This window comes from Toxoplasma gondii, chromosome Ia (genome assembly GCF_000006565.2).
Source record: "Toxoplasma gondii ME49 chromosome Ia, whole genome shotgun sequence".
NCBI lineage: Eukaryota > Apicomplexa > Conoidasida > Eucoccidiorida > Sarcocystidae > Toxoplasma > Toxoplasma gondii.
The window spans coordinates 1,750,865-1,768,339 of record NC_031467.1 but is presented as its reverse complement, the minus strand read 5'-3'; the positions used below and the strand labels follow the sequence as shown (position 1 = coordinate 1,768,339).

The window sequence follows — 17,475 nt, the reverse complement described above, 5'->3', positions numbered from 1 at the left end:
GGTTTCTGCAGCTTCAGCGAGACTGAGAAAGAATGCATGCACGCGCAGGCCTCCTTTGCGCCGCGGTCTCTCTTGGCGGCTAGTCCGGTCTCACGGCGCGTAAGTAAAAAAGTGCGTTTTTCCTCAGATTCACAGAAGAGATTGCCCCAAAGAGGAGATTTGGGTCTATGGGGACGCCGGTTTCTGTCAATGGACTGGAAGGAGAGGCGCGACGCCTCCACATTTCCGTCGGGAGTTCGGAACAGGAGGATCTCCGGGTGTGTTGATGCCGTTCTTGAGGCACACGGCTTCACCTTGCAGAAGAGGAACGATTTGGAAGGATGAGGTTTCGTAGCTCCAGCTTGCTGGCTTCCTTCTCTGGAAACCGACTGACGTCTCCAAACGGTGAATCTCTTCGCCAGAGGGCTCTTTCGTCTGTGTTGTACAGTCAGTTCTGGGACTTTGTTTGTTAAGTTCCTGCCAGATTTGTGTACAGCAGACACGGCAACTTCTTTGTACCCATCCACGTTGGCGGTTCGGGTGCCGTTCTCTCAATAACGAACGCGGTCTGCCGGCTCAGCATAAGCGTAGAACTGATCCGGGAGAATGTGTAGAAGATAGGAGATACAAGTTTTTTCGAGCTCACCGAAGATGAGTCAACCAACGCTGAATTGTGCCGACCAGAACCACCAGATCGAATTTGCGGAGTCTGCGTTTGGATCACGTGTCGCGTACACCCTGAACGCAGATTCACGGGGAAAGGGGATACGATACATGCAGAAACAGGTCGCAGTCCACACGGCTGCTCGGCAGTTCGGATTCACGTATAGCTTCACCTGAAGCCGGGGGAACACGCTCTCGACCAAGAGACAGCATTTGCCTCTCAGCGTCAACCATACGAGCTGGCACAAGGAGTCTGTGTTTTTGGTAACGATTCACAGAAATGCAGTCGGGGAATGGCTGATCACTTGGGCCGGCAGAGCGTGGTCTTCGTGGCGTTTTTGTACGGAGCGCTGTTCCACTAGTGGACAGTACGAACCTCGAGGCAAAGAACTCGGTATTCTGGCCAAAGTATGTTGAAAGCTAATCTTGTCAGGTCTACACTGATGCACTGAGCTCTGGGCAGTCCATGGGTCCCGTTTTCGTCGGAAGCGTGCGGCTTTGGGGGGACTTTGTGTGTCAGCACGCTCGTTCTCAAAGCTTGCTCGAGTAGGCCTTGCTGTCCCAGCTTTTTCGGAGAAAACATGTGGTGAGACTTTTTGTTTTGACGGGTACTCGCCAACAGATTCACCTTTCGATTGGCTGCCACATTGCCGGGGCACACTTGGGGGCGAAAACAAGTATTGTGTGAGTTCAAGAACAGAACAACTTTCCCTTTGAATCAGGGGCGACTGTCCGCGAAAAATACGGGTTGTCTGGTCCTTCTCCGCTACGGGTAAGCTAGTTGACGAGTAGCTGTTCGACTCTAAGTGGTTGGCGTGCACTCATCTGTGTTTTTGTGCCTTTTCAACGTCGTGTTACGTGCCGAAGGTCCTGACAGCCACCCCCCACAGCTGCAGAGCAAATGAATGAAACAACTGCACTAATTTCAAACATCAACAAAGGGGAATTCACGGTGTCACCTCCACTGTCGAGTTAGCCAGTGCTCTGACGATGAGCTTTCTGCAGAGACCAAAAATTCTCCGGCAGGGCCAAAGGCACAGAGTTCTGATCTTTTGTTGGTGAAAGCAACGTTGAATGCTTTGGGATAAAACACGGAGTGACGACGAAAGAGCGCATATACATCCACGAACAGTAGATCTCTGGGCTGCGCTTGGTTTTGTTTTTCTGTTTACTTCAGGCAGCGATTCGGCGCCACTCGATGCAAACTCTGTGGTTGCAGATTCCCATTTGTATTGCGTCATTTTTCCTCGGCACATGTGCCTCTCACGTTCAGCACCATAAATGTGTGAGGGCGTCGAAACGAGGCCGCCACATCAGAGCTTCCGACGGTCTTCTCCACGCTTATATACGTCGCTCGGTGTGTGCATGCATACGGTCTGTGTCGACACAACCTATTAATGCTTTCCTACATTCAACGCACAGTTTTTCGCTTATACTTGATTTCCGACACGGGGGGCACAGCGCACCACAGCCAACAGAAGGCAATCTACGAGACCTCCCCCCACACGCCTTCCGATTCTAAGACAGAAAAAAGTTGTATGTTTCCACATGCTTTCGAGAAAAACAAGCAAGAATGCAAACAGTAAACTCGTTTCTGAACAATCGACACAAGAAGGTCAGTGCTGAGCAGAAGCATAGGAACTGCGATAGAGAGATGGGAGTGGTAAACCTACCCTCCTGCCCAGTAATTTTTCCTACGGCGAGTTTGGCCGTTTCAGATCCACGAACAGCTACAGCGTGTCACCGTAGACAACACGGACACCTGCTGCTAACAGAAGAAGCATGAAACTTTCAGCGCTATCCCTGTAACCCAGTTGTTTAATACCAGCTTCTCAAGGTGCAATGACAGCCATCAGACAACCGTAGCCCTCACTCTCGAAACACGCCATTTGGGTCGTTCCATAGAATGTGATTGACCACTGGACTGTTTTCCCCAGCAAATACATCCGAAACGCCATCTGATGCGCTCCAGGGATACCTATGGCGTTCCGAAGGGTTTCAGGGACACCAGGCGAAGTGAAAACAGAGTCTCAAAAACCAAGGACCCAGCACTGGGACCGTGGGTCGACCGGCGGTCTGACAATGTGCCACTGAGAGAATTCGAGGATGAAGAATTCCCGAATGATTCTCGTCCTTGCTTCTTCCGCAAAGAACCATGTTTGCGCTTGTTCCACAGTAGTGCAACGCTCAAATGAAAGCGCAGTGCAAAGCGTAGGAATCGAAGAGCTTTAGGGGCGCCCCCGCTGTTTCCTCTCGTTCGACCGACTCTACGATGGCTGTAAAATCCAGAGCGCGTCGCAGATCTAGGTTGGCTTCGATGAAACTCGAAACACAGATGGTGTTTAGTTACCAAAGAATAAAATTTTTTTAAAGTCCCTGGCAGAGACGACACTCAATTGAGTCATCAAAACGAATGAAGGCGCTCACTTATTGTGAAAAAACGCCTCAAAGGTCACCGCCTTCCCTGTCTTGTGCAACAGCGACGCTTGCTTCGTGAATCAATGGTTTTCCTAGGGCTGTGAAACTGCCTTTCGCCAGATCGTCTTTCTCAGCAACATGGTCGACTCGTCATTGCTCGCTTTCTTCAGTGCCCTTAATCCACACGTTTAGTGTCTTCTTCTCCGTCTGCCGCTCTTACGTGCCAGCGAAACTTGGACGGTGCGGTCGCCTGCCGTCGCCCGCTCGCAGACAAGGCACTGTATGCGCGAGCACGTTGCCTTTTGTTGAGTAGCCATCTGAAAATCGAGACAGCTTCTCTCCCTCACTCCGTTTTCAGAGGCTGTCTATTTTCGTCGGCTGTTCTGCCGTCAAAACAACCGGCTCTTTCATCGACCGCGCACCGTGCTGCTTGATTCCTCAACCGCGGCTCTTTCGTTGTCTCACCTCCGATTCCCGCCGGACCTGAGTACCAGATGCTGGCATGAATTACTTGCAGACTAAACTTGAGAACGAGAGGGTTTTTTTCTCTGCTACAGGCGCACTCAATGCACCTCGTAGTTGAGCATTTCGCTCCGCACCTCTACGGCATCTGGAGTTCCCAGTTTCTCGGTCACCCAACCCTATTTTCGTCTCATTCGCTTAGTTGCCCGCCCGAAGCGTGACCATCGGGTGAATGTCAAAGTCTTTCGTCGTGCTCGAGGTCACCAGGTTTTCCCGATTTGTCAAGTTTTTAGGACTATCGTTGTGCCTTTTCGTAGAGAGTTGCTTACTGCACCACATACTCGTCTCTCGCGCAAGCTAATAATCTTTTCCTTAAAGTTCAGAAGCCGCGTAGCTCGGTACCTATGAACTTGCGCGAGCAGAGACGTGGAGCTACGGCTCTGTGGAGAAGTCGACCGTACCAGAGAGAATCTGAGGAACGAAACCGCGCACTGTTCACCAAATTGTGTCTTGGGAAGACTCTTCTCGACTCCCACGAGAAGCTTGATTCGAGTGTTCAACAGTAGAGGAAGAACCTGCCGTCGATAACTTTTTTAAGGGGTTCACGAATTCTGTTTTCCACCGCGTGTCACATTTTGCGCGAGTCTCCTAAATACACATCTATCAGGTTTGCATCTGTCCACCATCCCTCGTTCGTTCCTCTGTCGATGGGGATCTCTTTTGTTTAGATCGCTTTCGTTCCACGCCAGGGATTTTTTCACCAGCTGTTCGTCTGCCGGCAGAGCGTGTCCTCCGCCCTCGCCGACGCGAAAAATTCAACACCACTGAGAGAGCGATGAATCAAGGAGGAAAAGGGTTTAGTTTCGGGAAACCCCGAGAGTCCCTGATCTTGCCCCGCAAACATGACAGCAGCGAGCCTGAGCCGCCGATACGGTGGATGGCCATTGACTTTGTTTGCACGCCGACCGCTGAGAACTTGGACATCGGTGAGAAAGGCTGAAATCCTCCACAATAGACTATCCTTTCTGCGTCATAATTATCCGCGTGTACGCTTACCCGCACACCCATACTAGTCAAAAGATTACACTCTATACCCAAATAGTCACCCATCCACTGACTACATTTCGCGTCATGAACGGTTGACGAATTAGCGTTCATGTATTCGACGCGTCCCCGGCGGGTCAGGAGAAAGGGTCACTTCGGTGTTGTTAAACCTTCGCGAAAAACCAACTTCATGCCGTTCGTCCGTACGCGTGAAACTCGAGGTCTTTGCGCCTGTCGCCGAGCGGTGCGGGTCTGTGCATGCAGAGCCGCCAGACCAGCCCCGTGTGCCTGTACGCCGAGCAGCAGTGTTGCCACCGTTATTTGGGCTCGAACCCGCGTAGCTCTTCTATTCGAGTGTTTGTTCTCGTCTGAACAGATGTCCACGCGTTCGTCTTCACCCACGATGGCGAGTACGTCGACTGTGTGTTCTACAAGAACCCGGTTCTGGCCGGTAAGGGCATTCGACTGCAAGGCACCACGCTGTACTTGGATCTTAAAATGCTGCCCGCGCGCGCAGGCTTCGTGGTCGTGACTCTGGCTGTCTATTCCGGAGGCGCGTTGTTGGATTTGAAGGAGTGCTCGACGGAAGTAAGCGTCTCAAAAGCCGTGGTAGCGACTGTTACTCAAAACGTTGGCGAGCTCCGCATTCTGGGCGATGGCCTCTTGCAAAAGCCGGTCATCCACACTCCTTTCGGTCTACGGGACTGAAACTGGGGTGGGGCGCCTGCGAGGATTTGCCTACCCCGAGCGAAGGGCGTTCGTCATGTCATGCGCCAGCTGCGGACGCAGCTTCAACCCGTTCACTCCTTGAAAAAACAGACGTGGTTTGTGCTCCGTCCCACGCAGGTTCGGGCCTACATTCCGAAGGATCCTCTCGCAGCGAGTAAGACCGTTGCAGCAGGGAAACTCCCGTCTCCAGAGGACCACTGGGAGGCGCTGTTGGCCACGATGACCATCACCTCTTCAGTCATTGGAGTTTTTCCGGATGCCAAGGGTTTCCTGGACTGCCTGCTCGCTGAAGAGGACGGCAACTGGTTCCTCAAAGCTCTCATGCGGCCTGTCGCGGCATTCACACCCCAGGTTTTGATCGAGCCTGCACAGGTAAACACACAGAGCCCTAGCCTCTTCATGCTAGCTCTCAGACTTTGCCCAGAGTCTGCCGAGAGCCGACGTTCCCCTTGAAGAAGTCAGCTGAGACCGTTGAACAGTCGCGTAAAACCGGTGCTGCCCTTGCTTCGGGGTTCCTTGGTCGTCAAAGTCTCTTCTTTCGTAGAAGAAATAGATGTTGTCTTTGAAGGAACGATTCGCGAGTAGGAAATGTGAATCACAAGTCGATCACCTATAGATGTGTATGAGATGCTTTAACTCTCTATTCCATGTGAGTACGTGCTCTTCGCTGTATTTAAGTATCTGGCTTGTTTTCTGCTTGGCTAGCGGCCTGGCTGGGAAAAAAGTTCTTTGCAACAGATTTTTTTTGGTTTGTAGCCATCACGCTGCAGGGGTCCTGCGCCTGGGTGTGCGTATTGTCTGTACCGCAGAGAGCTGTTCTCAGGTATCGCTCTACCGTTGAAAACGGAGAAGATACTTCCGCTCTTCCGCTAGGAGAGCTGTTGAACTCTGTCAAGCAAGGCAAGGCGCCTCCGGATCTGCTCCCTGCCAAGAGCGACGACGACCTTTCTCTGCAGGTACCTGTCATTTCTGTGAAAAGAGGAAAAACGCACCCCAAGACCGTCACTGTGCCGTGAACGACTTGTGTTCTAGCCCATCCGCGCAGGACCACTCGGCTTTTGCCTCCTGAGGTTTTCCTATCCCAGGCACACCCGAGGTGCTCCTTTTCTGTCAGACATTTCTTTCAGAGTATCCAGAGAGCTTAGAGGCGGATACGACGACTTCACGCCGGTGGCATATTTTGTCTTGCAGACTTCCTTCCATTGGCACCTAGTGAATTTTCACTTTTTGAGAGCTTGGATGTGGCTTCTCGGAGAACTCAACGGATGCTGATGTGCCCAGAAGCTGCACTGAGTATCTCTCCGTGACTCCCCGACTTCGTAGATTCGTTAGATTCTTTGAAGCTTCATCCAAGCCGGAGAATCAACTCGTAGCGAGGCGACACCGAGTTGAAAACGCGTGTGTCCGTCTCTGCAAGCTAGATCATGTCCGTGCAATTGCCACAGTATACGGAGACACTGTCTGGGTACAAATGACCCGTGATCCAGAACTGTGTGACAGTCCGAGTAAACAGAGACAATGCGGTACGCAGGCGACTCAAGATGCGAAGAGTCGTAGCTGCCTTGAGAGCGGAGTAGCAACGTGCAGCTGTACTTTGCCCCAGTTGTGAGATCCGCTTAACCATGATCTTTATTGTTGTTATTTCGGAACACAATTCGACATACATAAGTTTTCCAGGCACGCGTGGGGGCGGCCGTGTCGCCAAGCGCTTTTCCAGCGTTCGTAGATGATTTCCGCTCCTGCTGGGACTGTCCGTCCCCTACTTTAGATGGACTACGTGGAAAGCCTAATCTTCGCATGTTTGGTGACGTCTAGCTGCCCACATACACTCTTCAAGATATAGTGATCTATCGCAAGTTTCCCAACCGTGGTGCGTTTTTTCTACTACAGATGGGCGACTTCGATCGCTTGAATGGAGGTACTGACTCAGAGACAGGAACGAGAGACAGACGGACAGATGACACCGGGTCATCTGACCATGGTAAAAGTCAGTGGGGTGGACGCGGTGGAGAGCGCGATTTTAAGCGTTACAGCGGCGGGAAATCCGAAGAGGTGCCCGACAATGAAGACATCGACAGTCTCGAAGAGCATCGCAGACACGTCGAACTGCCCCACCGGGGCCTGATGGATATCCTCGAGGAATTCATGGAGCCGTCTGAAATGGAGTAAGCGCAGGAAACATGGACGCCTCCCCTCTCTTCTTCTGTGCGGACAAGCCCATTACTCAGATTCACGCCATTCCGTATCTGTCAGATCTAGCCTTGTTTTCCATGTAGCACACTCAAAAATAGCTCTGCTAGCGGTGCAGGTGACGACCACGTTCCTGACGTTGCCTGTGAGGACCCTGGATGTCGTAGGGTTGCACATTTAACATTTTCAGCGGACTTAAGCAACCTCAGAGGTTTTTTTCTTGTGGGTGCACCTGCCCTATGGCGGGTGCCGTCGTCTCAACGCATTAGGTAGACAAGAGCTGCGTGGGTCGTCACCTGGCAGACATGGCCAGAAGCTGCAGACCTACACCTTCACTGAATGAGGCTGCCGCATGACACTCAACTGCTTTGCTTGGCGTGACGAACTGTTCTCGGGTGCTCGGCGTGCTTCACCGTCTACTCACCTTGAGTCTGTACTTGTTTCCTGCCTCCCGTCAGGGCAGCCTCAACAGAGGGCGATGACGCCAGGAAATTTGAATCGCCAAGTTACTTCAGGGAAGTCAAACGCACTGAAGAAGCTTCCTGGACCCGTGGCGAGAAGGTCGCAGGCGGAGCGGGAGGCACTCGCCTTCGCGAGGTGACCAGGAGTGACGACGAAAAACGTGAGGGAACTGAGAGAATGGGGAGAGAAGATTCACAGTGGAAGAAAGGCGTCGAAGAGAGATTGATGCGACTGGAGAAAGGCCTTACAGACGTGACTCGCGCGCTGCAACAAGTAGCAGACGGAACGAAGGAAATGAATGTCAAGATGCAAAAGTGGTTCGCGGTCACAGCCTCGCAGCTCGATAAGCTACAGGTAGGCGAGGCAGGGGGCTGTGAACGGAATTCACAGTGGCAAGACACATTTTGTATCCTCCGTGAGTAGGAAGGAGGGGAAAAGGTCTCTGGAGAGAGATGTGGTGGACGGAAGGGGAACAAATCGACCATCCACCTTTTCCTCGCGAAAGACTCCGCCCAAGAGCAATTTCCGCATACACCTAAGCATACAACAGCTATTCCGTCAGCGCTCTAGCTTTCGCAGTTTCCGAGAACTTGTCATTTGGCGACATCCGCCGCGTCGAGTCAGACCTTTAGTTCGGATGCCCCACACTAGCATAAGAAAGGCCATTTCGAAGCAAGACCTCAACGTTTGTTTCGACTCGTGCATTTCAATAGTGTTGTCTCGTGTGCGATTACAATGCTGAAGGGCGGCGCAGGCCTCCCAGGGGGCGTACCGGATCCGAGTGGAGCCGCTTCTCTCCAGAATCTTCTGCAGACGGTCGAGCTTGATGCCAGCACCCGGGGAGGGCCTCAGGATTCAGTGGCGCATCAACTCCGGATGATCGACCAGCGCTTGACTCTTGGCGAGAGGAACCAGCAGCATATTTCACAGACCCTCTCCGAGGTAAGAAGCGGCATGTGGATCTGCCACTGGGACCTTTTCTTTGATGTGGTTTCGAGGACGCACTTTGGACAAGCGACTCGTAGACGATTCGTGCAAGCCGTCGGAGTTGCCCTGTTTCGTTTGCTGGCTTGTCCGTTTTTTTCGAGTTTTCCAGCAACGGCTGCCTCCAACTCGTTAGCCCATCAACGAGTCCATTACTGTGAACAGAGACAGAAAGACCCAAGTCCTCCAAGGTCTAAACCGGATGTCCAACTCGTGGTGTCGGCGCACTGTTGTCAAACGCGGTTCATTCCCAGCCCATTTCTATCTCAGCCTCGAGTTTCCAGCGGCGCTTTTCACAGGAATTCCAGCTGCTGTGGGGAAATAGGAGCGGTTACTCAAGGGTTTGTTTCCAGTTGGGCGAATGCAGCACGTGCTGTACATACAATCACGTTTTCTCGCCTGTGTATGCGATATGCGAACTGCCGCAGCTGAAAGTGCAGTTGGCAGGAGTTGAACGACGCCTGGGCAATACAGCACTCGGTGGCGGTGGAGACAAGCCAGCCGTCCCTCAGGTCAGTTCTTGAAGAAATGAAGATTAGTGTGATCTCGTGATAGCCAAAGACCGCTCGGAGGGGATCTGATTAAATCGACCCTCCCTTGGTACGGAAGCGCTCACGCTCTGACACGTTCGCGTACGTATGTGACACACCATGTCCCAGCCATGTAAAAACGACTCAACCAGAAATATGCAAGCATCCCCGATATAGATGTATACGCATATATTTGTCTACCGCCAGTGTGGTCTCATGTCGTCATTTTATATATATAGACATATATTTTGCACAGCGTCTATGGCGTATCGATTTTGTGGTCATCGTGCCGGGGAGAAGTGAAGTGCGTTTCAAAGAAAAGGGATGCTTACTGCGAAAGTTCGCGTCGAAAGCATATAACCGAGTATCGGACGCGAGAGGCTGGACGGCATACTCATCCAATTTTGAGTGAGGAGGCGAACACTGAAAGACATTTGTGGTGCCTCGCTCGCGTTTCGCCTTGTCAAGGCACCTATGGGGGGACCGTCTCCCGTTAGAACGGTCTTCGACTTCGTTTTCTTCGGTGCGGTTTCGCAGCTGGTTGTTGACGAAGTCGTGGTAGTCGATGATGGAAGGCAGCGGACGACACTCGAGGACGAAGCCAGTGAAGAGGACGAAGGAATGTCGACGTCTCAGCGGAAAGGTGTGTCTCGTCGGTGGCACCGCTGCTTCTGTCGTGCATGCTGCTTTTCTGACAAGGCTGGAGGGGAGGCGAGGTCTTCCAGGACGCCCTGCGGTTGTTCGAGAGAGAGGGGAGAGTCCGGAGATCCTCCCCGCACTGCTGGTGGGCGGGATTTCAACGACCTGGTCTCACGGACCGAAACTGTGTTGAAGAATGTCGAGAAAATCGACCACTACGGCGAAGAGCTGGGCGATCTCCTGCGATGTCTCGCCAGTTGCACAGCTCCTGATGGGCTCAAGGGCCTGGACCCTGTTGAGCGGAAGCTGTTTGCGTTCGCTGGAACGCCGAAAACTTTTGAGGCACTCCACACCTTTGAAACCGCTCTCGACCGCTTGAGAGTGAAAGGCATAGATTTGCTAGATTCCCCTCGCATGCAATCGTGAGGTGCCGTCTCTTAGGCGTCGTTCCTTGTGCACGTTCTTGTGTCTGGAGGCAACTGAGCAGTGTGAGTTCGCGCGATGACAACTCTCAGGCATCACTTCCATACAACTGGCAATCCTGAAAGACTGTAAAAGTGTGTCTGATTAACTACCAGGATACTCGAGACTGCCATAGCTTGAATCCATTCCAGCTGTGCGAAGCTAGAGACGCCCGACAGACATAGAGCCCATTTCTAGACCTCTCAATCAGATGAATGCCTACGCAAGTAGTTGCCCTTTCGTTGGCACAACCCCTTCTCTTGAGAGGGGTTCGCAGGAGTTTTCGCCCTGCTCATGCATCCATCTGTAGAGGGAGGATCCTACATGTCGGACGTACCAGCGAAGCAGTCTTCCAGAGTAGACTTTGTTTTGCTGAATATTCTCTAGGATGCCGTGCACTAATTATAATGTGTAGCTTTTTGCAAATCCGGAAGACGGAGGTGTTTTTAAGCGCCAGTGCCGAAGGGATTGTCATTTTTTATCACACACTGTTGTTGCATTCTGGGAGCAGAGCTTCGCATGCTAGCGTTGGCACGTCGAGTCAGCATTCGGACCTAAATCTGGGTGGAGAGAGTCCTCCCGAATGTGATTGCACAAGCTGTGAACAACGCTGTTTTTAACTTCACCTGTGAACTCACAGAGGTGCAAAGCGTGTTGGAAATACACTGCGCTTCTTTCTACGAGAACAGTGCGGTTCTCCCTTTGGTTTCTCTGGCGTTTTCTGGCTCGAGAACAAAGATGAAACATGCGGATGCACCGATGCCACGCTATGTACACGGAAACGTCTCGCCTGCCTAGCGATTGAGAGCGATCTATCGGCGCGCATCACGTTCTTTCGTCTGCGACGTTCAATGTGGCATACCTTCTGAACGCGCTAATTCCTGAGTCCCTCAGGTGTGTGGCGCGTACAAAAAAAAGCCTTACGAAGACGTGTGGCACGCACCCTTGGTTGTTGCAGCATAAAACGTGTTTTCAAAAGTGCAAACAGTCCAGAAACGGAGGATTCACATAGTTCAAAAGAATCGGGATGACGCTGTATCGCTAGATCGAGGCCAGCATTGAAAATTTCACTGACAAATGTCTGACTCTGTTTCCTTGTTGTCCTACCCCAGATGAAATATTTTTTCACGCCTGCGACTCATCTTGAGTGGGGGCTTTCCCACAGGCAGTGCATAGAGTTTACCGTGTCTGTTGGTGTCGAACTACCTTACAAGATCTACAGCAAAAATCCGCATGTATCACTCCACTTCTTTACGTACGTTCACGTGACTCGGCACGTCTTCAAGAGAGACACTCTGTCCCTGTGTGCGTCGTTTTCAAGCGGCCTCGACTGGCTGCCGGGTCTAAAGAGACGCTCAGGTAGTTTTGTCTCGTGTGGGAGAATGGGGATGAGCTTTTCCGGGTGTGAAAGGAAACCTGTGCTTTTCGACTGTTTTTCCCGACGCGCGAGACACCTTTCTTCTGCGCGCCGTATGCCTGCCCGCAACGGCACGAGCCTCGGAGCAGCAAATTCTGCTCAAAGATCTGTGGTGCCCTCCGGAACGTCTTCGTAGAGGCCGAGCGACGTGTCAAACACCGAGTCGTCATCGATAAGGAGGACGCTTGGGGAGATCTCAGGCGCCGCAAAGTAGTCGTCGTTAGGGTCGTACGAGCTATCTACGTCTGTAGAGGCGAGAATGTGCAGAGCGCAGTTGCCGAGAGCCCTGTCAAACAACTGGAAGTCGTTCAAGTAGTCGACGAGTGTCCGCTGAACTTCGAGTTGAACGCGCGGCGGTATCAGCTTGCTGAGTCGCCAGGAAGCCGTGAAGAGGCTTTTCAGACGCGGGACCATCTGCCTTCCGTAGGTGCCTAGTTCCGGCAGAATCGTGTCTTCTTTGGAAATCACAAAGCTGAGGGTCGAGAGCGCGCGCGCGAAACACGCAAAGACTGCCTCAAAGACGCGCTCAGCCTGCCGGCTCTGGCTGCGGATCTGCTCGATCGATTGCTGCGGCGCTTCGTCCTCGTCGTTCCAAGCCGTTCGCTGCAACACAGTCTGAACCTCCACGACGATGTTCCTCAGTGTCTGCAACGCCTCAAAAGTTGCCTCGGGCGCCAGGTAGGTTCCCAAGTGCAGGTACTTGCGGCGGACGCGCCGGAGCGACGCGTTCGTCTCGAACATCCATTTGTAGACGGCCGGGCGTTCTGCGGGCGGGACTTGCGCGTAGGCATGCAAGAAGTGGCGCATGCCGTACCCCGCGTACCACAAGTCAGATCGCACGGCCATGGGCTTGACGTCAGTCCGAACGACAAAGTGCTTCGCCCGCTTGTACGCGTTAGAAGTGAGGACCTGGGACACCTTCTGCAAAACGCCGTTCTTCATGTCTCTCCCAACCTGGGTGGCGAATCTTACGAGCGTGTTGAGCACCTTCTCGGCTGTCGCGGAACCGAGGTGCGCGACCGTCTCAGAGTCCTCTCCTGCCCAGTTTCTGGCTTCTTGTTTCTTCTTTGCGTTTGAGGCGCTCCGAAAAGCGGGCGATAGCCCACGACTCAGCTCGGCACGCACCCCACCCTCGGCAACGCGCACAAACAGAACGGCCAGCAGCGCCGCGACCAGAAGGCGCGGGACGCCCCGACGCAGCTTGCGCCGAGACGTGTCCATTTCTACGCTTCAGAAAATGCAGCCGTGGTTTCTCCGCGCTCCGCTTCCCGGGGGTTCTGCGTCGACCATCACGCCAGTTCCTGTCGACTTTGCCTCAGTTAGAGTGAATCTCGGATACCCACCGTCAAAAACAAACGGTCGCGGCAGAAACCTACCAGGCAGAGGAGGGCAAGTGGATACGGGGCGGGGAAAACTCGGCAGGGCGACAGCCACGTTTTGCAGAATTCTCCGTCTTGCGAAGACCGTTTACGCTTAGTAGCGGTCCTACCGCGACAGAATGCGAGGGCTTCGCCTTTGAACTGCCACCAGGAAACAGGGTAGCATGCACTTTCGAAAGGGTTACAAAAGAACTTTGACCGCCCTGTTGTTGCGTGTCTTCTGCAAGTGATTCCACCTGCGGCCACTAACATTCAAGTGTGCTGGGTAACAACTGGGAACAGGACGCCCCGACAGCCACAGGGTGTTCTCCACAAGGAAGCGGTTCATTTCACGTGAAAAGGAGCAAAACAGAGAGTTCGAGGAAATGCGTGTGACCACCGCTTCCGCTGCAATGGAACTCAAGTGGCCGGGACGCCGCCTAATCTGTAGAGCTCCCAATTTACGAGGAGCCATGCAACACTTTCTCTCCACAGCCACGGGAACCTTCGCCGTCAAACGGGTGCGTTCTCGACAACATTCTGCGCTACGACAAAGGAGGAGTTAGCGAGGAAGTAGGTTCAGTAACTGAGCAACTCCGTGAGTACGACTTTGGCGCCTCAATGGCCTCAAATAGTTACTAAGCAGCCGAAAGTACCCCTCAAAAAAACGCGTCATTGGACTTTCTGACACCCGGAGAACATGTGAACCGTACCAAATGTCACTGGCGCATTGCTTGTGGTTCAATCGCTTTTCTCCGTTGGGTTCTTTTCCTCGGGCGCGCAGATGCGCCGGGCCTCCTTGACAACGCCCGAGTCGAGGGTTCGATGCCGGTGACAGCCCCCGTAGGTCCTGGAAGAAACATGGCTTTTGCCGCAATATTTGTGGGTGAATAAAGCACGGTGAAACCTGGATGCAGAGGAATTTCATGTGCCAGATCGTCCTTATTCACTGTTTGCCGGCGGCGTCTAAAAACGGCGCTCTCTAAGCCTGTGGACCTCGGGTTCTTGCACGGGTTGCCTTTCGGGCAGTTGCTGCATGCATACTGCGGACACACTCCTGCGAACGGCCACGTCGAGTTTCAACTCCCCTTCCTGATTCTTGATAAGCAGCCGCTAGGGCTTTCTTCTGTGTCGGAACGTGCCAGAATTGTCTGCTTCTTGGAGAATACGGAGCGTCTTGGGGTTCCATGTATGTCTCCGTGCATTCAGAGCGAGACAAGAAACAGGGGAACCCTTGCGTCTCCAACGGGTTCGGGCCGCTCACCTCTAGGTGGCCCACAAGTGAAAACCCGCCTAACAGAGCACGCGATGCGAGGATCATAGACCCTAGCCGCTGTGAAGTGGCATTTGATGAAGCGGGATGTTGAAAAACAACGCTGCGTGAGGCTGTGTTCCATTCCGTACAGTTGGAGGTAACACGCACGTTAGAGGCTAAGACTAGCGGCCGAGCGCTTGGTTCGATCGCGGCGGAGACTGCAGCTCTTCGAATCTTCATTTCCGACAAGGCGAGTTTACCTGTTCCGTGAGTAACGTTCCGTCGAAGATTTCAGGTTGGATGCGCGGACTGCTTGGGTCACTAGAGAGCAGTGGACTTTCAGGTGCCTTTTTCTGCATGGTATACTGCGACAAAAACAGAATTTCGCCTTCGACAGTGTTCGGCGGGCACTACCGGGGAGGGGCCGCCCCGCTGCCGTCTCTTCAACTGGACCTTCTTCTGTGTTTGTCCGGCGAGACGCGTACGCTTGAAATTACCGTTTAGGCGTTTTCCAGGATTTACAGGCTGGGGTGAAGTTCGAGGAAACACTGGCTTTCTTCGCGGCCGGATAAAGATGGCGGAGCGGGTGAGTACGCCCGGGCCGGCCGCCTGCCTCGCAGCTGGGGTCGCCTCGTTCTCCACGTCACAGATGACAGTTAAGTGCTCGGGTCCATTTACACTTAATTTCCAGCGTCCACCATGCTTCGGGAGAGGGAAGCGCTTCCTCATGCTAGCCTTCTTGGGACTCAGCTCTGTCCTGTGTGCGGGAATCAGTCCTCGTTTGCTTGGAGTTTCTGCGGGTTCCCCGAAAAAGTCCTTCGCTGAGGAAGCCGTCTCGGGTCTGGGGCTCCACGCGCTGCACGGGCTTTTGTCGCAGCTCGGGGAATTGGCGAAAAACACGACTTCAGCTGTCCGTCGCTCGGTTCACCGCAGCTTGTCTGAAGCTCGACAAACAGATGCGTTCAAGTCGCTGAAATACGCCATGAACCGCGAGCCAGTGATGACGGAAGAAGGCCTGGAGGAGGAGCTGTCCGCCTTAGGACATGGTATGATCAAGTACCTTGCCCGAGTGGACACGGTGCACCCGCGGGAGCGACAAACAGTTTTGACTCAGCTGATCCAAAAGGACCCCACCCTGTTCCACGTGTTGTTCAAATACACGGCGCTGGAGGGTTTCGCGGACGTCAGCACATCCTTCAGTCGCCTGAAAGACTTCTCCAGAAGTTTCGAGGACCTTTTAAAGATCCAGGAAGACGACGATGTGGTGTTAGAGAGTGGCTCAGAAAGGAGCGAGGTCGAATCCGATAAAGTGGCGGGTGATGGAAGTGGAAAAAGTGCGGATGAGAAGGCCAGCGAGTCGCCGACAGGGAATGGCAAGCGACGGACACGCAGAAAGAACGTAAGAGGGAAGAAAAGACCGCGAAAAGATGTAGCAGAGTTGACTGCGAGTGCCCTGAAACTCTTCGAGGCAGAACTGAGTACCCACCTCTCCTATCTTACTGACCTTCTTAGCAAGAGTCCCGAAGATGCGGAAGCTCTGAAGCTTTACGTTCGCCGAATGGTTCCCCGCCTGAAGCAAGCTTTCCGAGCAGCGTGGCAGGCGGCCTCCACGCAACTTGGAGAGAGCGACGGCGAGTTCCATCTACGGTATTTGACAGATTACTTGCGCGAGTTTGGTGTCCTGGATACCCAGCTCGGCAGACTCAGCGAAATTTTGCCGAGTTCGCAGCCTCCCTTCAACCCTGAAAACCATTATTACGGGACACCGTCCATTGCACCCTGGGAATGAACTGGAGGAATCATCCGTAGCGAGAGTGCCGATACGGTTTTTCTGGCTACGACAGACAGGGTTGTGACTCGCAGCTTGTTGGATTTGGGCTACTTTCTTTGCCGAAACAGATGGAGCCTAACGTCTGAACACAGTCCTGCGTTAATGTACTTCAGGTAGATGATGCAGTATTTCCTTATAATCATAGTGACTATCCTCCTTTCGTTCGGAGGATGTCAGTGGAGCCTCAGTCGGGGCAAGAAGCTGAGAAAAACACGGTTTCGTTTTTGTCCAGTGCCTGCAATCAACCTCGGTTGCGGTGAAACGTTGAATTTTCAAGCTCCACCGTTTTTGTGAGCAACTCTGGGAGCTCAGTGACATACGCTGTCTTGGAACGAGGAACCAGTCGCTGCCACCATCTGTTGCGTCACTGTTCTGTACGGTCACTTTAAAATCAAGGAAACAGAGAGTGTCCGCAACTGAACGAAATCGAGGAATGATGGGGTACCGCAATGTTCCTATCCAACGATTTACGAGTCAGATTTGCAAGCCAGGATGATTCGTCAGTAGGGGTTTCTAGAATTTTGTTTGGAAATGTGTGGTAATGCACTCTGTTCGCTCCCGATTTCCTGCTTTCTTTCACCGGAATGTCAGAATTATTCTCCGGGATTAGAAGTTCGGCGCTGAGATCGTCTGTCTGGTGCTGTGTTCTTTTTGTTGAGCTCTTGGCTTTGGTTTTCAGTGTGCACGTGTGTGCAAGCGATGCGTTCGTAGATGTGCGTGTCCTGCCTGACCAGCTGATTTTGCGTCAAATGCTCGGGTAATATCTGACATATTGCCAGCAGATCCAGCAAATGAACGCACACCATCTTTAACTACGCATCGTCGACGGTGATCGAGGCAGATACCTTCCGCGCCAGCCGTTGACTGCAAGTTGGCAGGTTGTTGAGGCCGACGACTAACACTGAACCACGCGACGGCGGTAATCGTCAAAAGTCTCTGATCGGATGTAACCAAGATTGCCCATACGATACGGGCAGTCTGAGCTAAAAAAACAGAGCAGCCGCTTTACAGCAGTGCTTCACATAACCTACCTGATGTTGCAGATAGAGTGG

General features: G+C 52.9%; 3 protein-coding genes across 3 annotated transcripts; 2 read left to right on the top strand and 1 right to left on the bottom strand.

Moving 5' to 3' along the window:
* Window positions 1-2,986: 2,986 nt before the first annotated feature.
* Window positions 2,987-11,217, top strand: TGME49_295420 (hypothetical protein). Its single transcript, XM_002371450.2, has 9 exons — window positions 2,987-4,508; window positions 4,943-5,154; window positions 5,413-5,667; window positions 6,105-6,251; window positions 7,186-7,460; window positions 7,944-8,301; window positions 8,692-8,889; window positions 9,360-9,443; window positions 9,999-11,217. Exons 1-9 carry the CDS (start codon window positions 4,358-4,360, stop codon window positions 10,524-10,526), a joined length of 2,208 nt encoding a protein of 735 aa, XP_002371491.1. The 5' UTR covers window positions 2,987-4,357; the 3' UTR covers window positions 10,527-11,217.
* Window positions 11,218-11,376: 159 nt separating this feature from the next.
* TGME49_295430 (hypothetical protein) lies at window positions 11,377-14,908 on the bottom strand. The gene has a single exon (XM_002371451.2). The coding sequence runs from the start codon at window positions 13,198-13,200 to the stop codon at window positions 12,079-12,081; it is 1,122 nt and encodes a 373-aa protein (XP_002371492.1). The 5' UTR covers window positions 13,201-14,908; the 3' UTR covers window positions 11,377-12,078.
* TGME49_295440 (hypothetical protein) lies at window positions 13,755-17,367 on the top strand. Its single transcript, XM_018782274.1, has 2 exons — window positions 13,755-13,910; window positions 14,744-17,367. The coding sequence occupies exon 2, from the start codon at window positions 15,167-15,169 to the stop codon at window positions 16,379-16,381; it is 1,215 nt and encodes a 404-aa protein (XP_018638527.1). The 5' UTR covers window positions 13,755-13,910; window positions 14,744-15,166; the 3' UTR covers window positions 16,382-17,367.
* The last annotated feature ends 108 nt before the right edge of the window (window positions 17,368-17,475 follow it).

Bases quoted from the DNA above. Each gene is read 5' to 3' on its own strand.
- TGME49_295440 (XM_018782274.1), top strand. From the start codon at position 15,167: ATGGCGGAGCGGGTGAGTACGCCCGGGCCGGCCGCCTGCCTCGCAGCT.
- TGME49_295430 (XM_002371451.2), bottom strand. From the start codon at position 13,200: ATGGACACGTCTCGGCGCAAGCTGCGTCGGGGCGTCCCGCGCCTTCTG.
- TGME49_295420 (XM_002371450.2), top strand. From the start codon at position 4,358: ATGAATCAAGGAGGAAAAGGGTTTAGTTTCGGGAAACCCCGAGAGTCC. The intron at 5,668-6,104 runs GTAAACACACAG...TCTGTACCGCAG, and splicing joins TTTTGATCGAGCCTGCACAG to AGAGCTGTTCTCAGGTATCG. The intron at 8,302-8,691 runs GTAGGCGAGGCA...ACAATGCTGAAG, and splicing joins CGCAGCTCGATAAGCTACAG to GGCGGCGCAGGCCTCCCAGG.